The 6,832-nt window shown below is 39.4% G+C and overlaps 1 protein-coding gene across 1 annotated transcript; it reads left to right on the forward strand.

Annotated features, from left to right (window-relative positions):
* The first annotated feature begins 5,543 nt into the window (after positions 1-5,543).
* LOC139730366 (toll-like receptor 2 type-2) lies at positions 5,544-6,125 on the forward strand. The gene has a single exon (XM_071641234.1). The coding sequence runs from the start codon at positions 5,544-5,546 to the stop codon at positions 6,123-6,125; it is 582 nt and encodes a 193-aa protein (XP_071497335.1).
* The last annotated feature ends 707 nt before the right edge of the window (positions 6,126-6,832 follow it).

A 6,832-nucleotide genomic window follows, 5' to 3' on the forward strand; every position in this document is an offset into this window, starting at 1 on the left:
CTATTCATAATACACAAAGCTGAATTTTACTCATAGAATACACTGCCAACCTACAGTACTGCAATCGAATATTCATTATGCGTTCAGGGGTGTCGATCCTGGAGGAAAGGGCGCAAACAAGGCCCATAGAAGTAGATCTTCTTGTTTAAAGCTAAAGACAACATTCCATAATTGTACAAAGGAATGTATGAGACATTCTTGAGTCGTTCCTTTGAAACACTTCATAATTCAAATGTTATTTACCTTTTTCGATGCCAGCATCAAAATGACAGTCTATAAAGCACAGATAAATTCTTGACTTAAAGCTGCACACAGAACGGAAAGCTTTCGTTCGTTATGAGGACTAACTTTTTAGCAACTATATCTACAATGTTTTCTTCCTATTTAATTCCTTTCTTTCTCTTCTGCTGCTCTTCCTAATACGAGTGGACAGAAACTTCATATAACATATTACTCTTTTGAAACGTAACATTGCAAACAAGTGAAGAGGAAAGAAATGAACATGAGATAGCGTTTGCTCTTGCTTGTGAAGTGCATTTTTAAGTGCAGACTCCAGGAAAAGATGAAAAAAATGACGGCACGCAGCAACTTCACTGCACTTTCTTCATGTGACTCTTGATTATACCGCTGATGAAATTTTATCAACCTCGTTTGAAAGGCGGAAATGGTAGAAAATGTTAAAGAACGAAAGTGAAAGAAACGAACACTCTATGATAATGTGGGTTTCGTCTCTTTTTCCTTCGTGCGATAACCAAATGAGGGCGCTAATTTTCTGATTACCAGAATCATTAGAGGGCTAACACGGGTAAATAATTTCCCATAGAGACGTGTGGTAAAATTCAAATTCAAATTAAAAAAAAAATCTGCAAAATAGCTTGGAGAAATGAGGTGTTTCATCTTCACTAACCTGGATAAGTGAGCTATACAGTGTCATTAACCAGTCAATTATCAAGGCAGGTTCTTATCGGGTCAAACTCTGTCCGAGGGTCCGCAAAGCCAGACTATGAGTTCTTGTCACTCAAAAAAAAAAAAAAAAAAAAATCACCTATTTTCCGTACGCGCACCCAATAAAATTTATAGTCCCTTCAAATTCCATGAGAAAAGCTTTCATCTTCAAACCAAAATGCAGTTTGTAGAGGACTTCATTCTAAATATCTGCAGCTATTCAGTTTTATGCCAAACTGTATTAATGATTTTTTTTTCCTTCATTTATCTTGGTATCTTTGGTACGAATTTGTGGAGGGGTCTGGGACATTCCATTTTATTTACAGGTGTGAGCCCTATAGGAGAGGTCATATTTTTTATTTGACTTTTTTATATCATAAATGTCTTTTTGATGATAGCTGCCCCTACATCATATGAGAAATTGCACATTCAAGGGTTATAAAGTTTCTCAAAGAGACACTTTTGAAAATGATGCCCTTTGGAGTTTTTTCAGAAATAAATCTTGCAGTTTTGATTAGTTTTTTAATAAGATGAATACACAGATGCAGGTAGTTATCCTTGATTAAGGGGGTGTCATCATCACCTTGTTGCCTACAAAGTACTTTAAAACACTTTTATTATCAAACAGATTAATTTGATGTATTTTGAGCTGATTCAGTGGTAGCCCAAACAAAGAAATACATTAAAACGACACAATCGTTCAAAGTTGTATGATACTGATGACTAGTTTCTATACAAAGATCTAGTACCACAAGAACATAATAATTAATAAGAAAACAAAGTGTAGTTATAAGCAGAGTAGGGGGGTTGAGGGGGAGGGGGAGGGGTACAAGGGGGGTAGGGGTAGGGGAGGGATGGATTTGACAGAATAGAGTAACATAAACCAGCAGAGCTTGTATGGGAAGAATACTTCCCACTGACTTTTGTGCATTGCGTGCATTCTCTATAGGGCTCACACGGGTAAATAATTCCCTATAGAGACGTTTGTTAAAATTCAAATTCCAAAAAGTTATGTAAAATAGCTCGGAGAAATAAGGTGTTTTATCTTCACTAACCTGGATAAGTGAGCTATATACCCTGCCATCCATCCAATTATCAAGGCAGGTTCTTCGGCTCAAACTCTGTCCAAGGGTCCACAAAGCCAGACTACGAGTTCTAATTGTCACTCAAAAAATCACCTATTTTCCGTGTACGCACCAAATGAAATAATCGTCCCTTCACATTCCATGAGAAAAGCTTTCATCTTCAAACCAAAATGAAGTTTGTAGAGGAATTCATACTCAATATCTGCAGCTATTCAGTTTTATGCCAAACTGCATTAATGATTTTTAATTATTATATTTTTCTTCATTTATCAAATTTGGTATCTTTGGTACGAATTTGTGAAGGGGTCTGGGACAACCCATTTTATTTATAGTGGTGAGAAACTCTGTTTATCAAGCGAAAAACTTAGTTTATCGACTGATAAACTGAGTTTATTGTGATAAATTTAGTTTTTCGCTCGATAAACAGAGTTTCTCTCGAAAAACTTTGTTTATCGACTGATAAACTAAGTTTTTCGGCGAAGTTTATCGCCGAAAAACTTAGTTTATCGATCATCAGAGTTATTCAAGATTTGTCAGCAGTGGGCGCCTTGAGCTTTGAATATTGTTGCCAGAGTAGAGCCGTACGGCTCTGAGCCTTGCCACTGCTCGTGGTCGTGTATACACGTAGGACCAGTTCATAAAGGATTTACCGCATCCCATTGACGCTTGACAGACAAAGTGCACTTTGTGTTGGTTTGCGTTAACGTTTCACGCGGGATGCCGTCGTGACTACTGGGTACTGTAGTCGCAAGTCTGCGGCTAGTGCGTGGCACTGCCTGCCAAACTCTACGTCCTAATCCTGCAGCTAATTTCTACCGTACTAGCGCCCCCTTGCGCCAAAGCTGAAACAACCATGATTATCGTTAAACTTAGTTTTTCGATAAACTTAGTTTATCGAAAAACTCGGTTTATCGAGCAAAAAAAAAAAACTTTGTATATCGATAAACTCTGTTTATCAAGTGAAAAACTTAGTTTATCAAGCGATAAATTAGGTCTATCGAGAAACTCTGTTTATCGAGCGAAAATCTCTGTTTATCGAGTGAAAAACTATTCTTATCGCGATAAACTTAGTTTTTCAGTCGATAAGCAGAGTTTCTCTCGAAAAACTGAGTTTATCGTCAGCAGTTAAACTGAGTTTATCTAAATTATTGGGCAAATGGCGCGCCATACCCTCTTCTGGCTTCTCGCGACACTACGAGTAAAAAAAGCAAAAGGAAAAAACAGCTACTATCAGGGAAGCTTGCTCTTGCTCACGAAGTGACTCAGGCTCCTGGAAAGACATTAAAAATTACTGCATGCAGCTCTTGGAATTCAGAGTGAACTGGTTTCCCGCAAAGCAAAATGGCTGGAGGTACTGTTGTCATCGTTTTGACTGCACTGATGACTTTGCCATGTGTTGCTCTCCGCTTGGAAAAATCAGGTCTCAAATGCATTTTCTTTGACTCGGGATCCTCGATTCAAGCAGACTGCTCTAACCTCAACCTCTCCGCAGTGCCCCAGAATCTCCCAGACAACCTCGTCAAGGTTGACTTATCACACAACTACATTGCGACCATCACGAATACATCTTTCGTTTTATATCCCAAGGTTCAAATCCTACTCCTGAAGTGGAACGTGTTGCAATGGATCGAGAAAAAATCGTTTGACACGCTGCAAAACCTGACAGTGCTTGTTTTGCGTTCAAACAACATCAGTCGACTTCCAGACGGTCTCTTTATTCAGAATGATAAACTCTCAGTCATAGATATGTCCTTTAACAGACTGACCGAAATCCCTGATAACGCTCTCGGGTCTATTAGAGCATTGAAGTACATCTCTCTCAAGCACAACCTGATCAAAGACGTAAGTTTTGCTAATTTCTTTTCCTGTGAAAAACTATCACGTATTGATCTCACCCTCAACAAGATCACGCGTCTTCGCCAAGAGAGTTTTGCTGGTATCGGAAACTGTTCCATCTTCAACTTCATTCTGAGCAACAACCAATTCTCTGCACTTCCAGTAGAGCTCTTCTCCCATTTTCGTCATCTGGTTGATCTTGATATGAGCAATATTAATCTCCCCATATTCGACATGACAGCCTTCATGGGAAATTATACCATCAAGCATGTGAGGATGAAGAACGCAAACATTCACACTATTAACCCCGTCAAACACAATGGCAGACGTTTAAACTACCCTAACTTGGGAGGAATTAGTCTTATGCGAAACAAACTCTCTCAAATACAGAGCAACGCATTCAGGGGTTTTAGAAACCTGCAGTTTCTGTACCTCGATGACAACAAGATAACCTCTATCACTAACGTCTCATTCTGTGGATTGGATTCACTTGTCAACTTGAGTCTGCAAAGAAACCAACTTTCACACTTGCCTCTTCGTGCCTTTGCTTGTACCAAGAAACTAAAAATACTCCTGCTGTCCACAAATGGTATTGGAGTGTTGGACCCTCTTGCATTACATGGTCTTCCTTCTCTACAATTATTGGATCTTTACTTAAATAACATAGAGAAGTTTGCAGGACCATGGGATCTGCCTTCTTTACAGACACTAAACATGCAAAGAAACAGATTAAAATTTTTGAATGCAATCGCATTTACCGAAATGCCTCAGTTGCAGAAAGTTAATTTGAGTGAGAACTTATTTACAAACATTAGTAAAGGTATGTTTATCGGGCTCTCCCTGAAATGTATTGATCTGTCTTTGCAACCGCCACTCACACTAGATAGTGCTTTTGCAAATTTGAGGCACCTCGAGTACCTAAACTTGAAGAAAACACCGCTTAAGTTTCCGTCACTAAATCAATTTACAAATGCAAGCTCTATGAAAACACTAATCATATCACTAGCAAAGTTGAGTATCAGGGACCTGGTAAGTGAGCATCAAAATCTGTCCATCTTCATTGGGTTAGAATCACTAACATCCCTCAATCTATGGGGGAATAGCTTGCAAAACTTGCACAAGTTCCCTTGGGTATTCCAACCACTACGTAAACTGCAAGCAATTAACCTAAGCCGAAGTCGTATCAACGTTTTGACACCAGGGATGTTCTCTCACCTTTCATCCCTAAGAAGACTATTTCTATATGATAACAACATACAGGAAATCAACCCACATACTTTTCATGGACTTGGAACCAAACAGCAATTGCTTCTGCAGGTGAATGAGATACATCTGTTTGACAAGAATGTACTCACTGACACACCGAATCTCACAAGGTTGTACCTTCACACAAATCATCTGACGACAATTTCTGCAAACACATACTTTCCTGAGACTCTTGTGCGCCTTGACATCTCCAACAATCCTTTCGTTTGTGACTGCAGCTTGGCGTGGTTCCGAAACTGGCTCCATACCACCAACGTGGATACCTCCCCCGGTAATGAAATCGTGTGTTCACAGAGCTCCTTCAAAGAACTTGTGAACCTCCCTCTTGAAGCATTCCATCCAGGTGACTTTTGTAGAATCAATGCGTCACTCATCTCGGGAATTATTTTTGGTAGTTTCATGGTTTCAATGATGGGATTTTTGATTTACAGGAAACGTTGGTGGCTGAAATACAAGATTTTCTTACTGAAACTATTTGTCTTGGGTTATGAGCAACATGAGGAAGGTGACCTACACGCAGATGACTATGAGTATCAGCTCAACATCATGTGTCATGATGATGATGATGACTGGGTTCATGGTGTCCTCAGACCTGCACTGGAAGAGAGGATGCCCCATCTCCAACGGGTTGCCTATGGCGATGACGCTCTCAGGGTTTCAATGTACTACATTGATGCTGTCTACCACATCATCGACAACAGCTACAAGACTGTCTTGTTGCTTAGCAACCACTGTGCTGATGATGCCTGGTTCATCACCAAGGTCAGAGTGGCTCTTGAACATGTCAATGAAACAGGACTTGACAAAGTCATCCTGGTATTTTTGGAGGACATACCAGATGAGCGGCTTCCATACCTGGTAAGACTCTTTCTGAGTAGAGACAGGCCTAACCTGCTCTGGACTGAGGACCACGATGGTCAGGACTTGTTCTGGGCCTACTTTGAAAAGTGCATGCGGACAAATCCACAGATTAATCATGTTATTCCGATTTAAAGAACCAGGACAGGAAATTACCTGATCTCTTGGTAACCAACAATCATTTTATAATGTAATTACAAAGTTTATTGTATATCATGTTTCGCCTTTTTAGCATGTTCTATAGCATTTCTATTACATGAAAGAAGGTCGAAGAGCGACATTATTTTTTCCTTTTAGTCTGTGTTCATATAATTGTGAGTCCACGATGTTGAAGAAACCTAAAATAAACACAGTTGACGTGTGCTTTAAGTTTTTGTAAATTCACTTAAAGGGACATTCCGGACGATTTTCATAATTTCACATCATGTAGTACATAAATCACCAGCTCCATGTATAGATTCGTGGAATTTGTTGTGGTCCTTGAGCAGAGAAACCAATAAATTGAAAATCTTAAACAAATTACACTGAACTGTGTTGATGACATCAGAGCCTCGTGTATTTCAGAAATGTAGCAGCGCAATTCCATTACAATACCACTTGCTCAACAAGTTCACCTGTGAAGAATCTATGCATGCCTTCTTCTTTTGTTCTGCTTCCGTGAGCCCCAACTCATGCATTCTTATGGTGAGGCTGCCATGTCATCATCCTTGCTCATTGCAATTTGTTATGAATTTTGAAAACATTCTCATTCCTCATCCCAATCACTATAAATTCTGAAACTCTGTACTCCGCTTTAAATAGCTGATTTATAGTTGCTCAGATGTAAAAGTCTGAAAATCACC

The sequence above is a fragment of the Diadema antillarum genome, unplaced genomic scaffold, assembly GCF_040938485.1.
Source record: "Diadema antillarum isolate AM-2024a unplaced genomic scaffold, OU_Dant_1.0 seq00000303_RagTag, whole genome shotgun sequence".
NCBI classification, from domain to species: Eukaryota; Metazoa; Echinodermata; class Echinoidea; order Diadematoida; family Diadematidae; genus Diadema; species Diadema antillarum.

Bases quoted from the DNA above. Each gene is read 5' to 3' on its own strand.
- LOC139730366 (XM_071641234.1), top strand. From the start codon at position 5,544: ATGGGATTTTTGATTTACAGGAAACGTTGGTGGCTGAAATACAAGATT.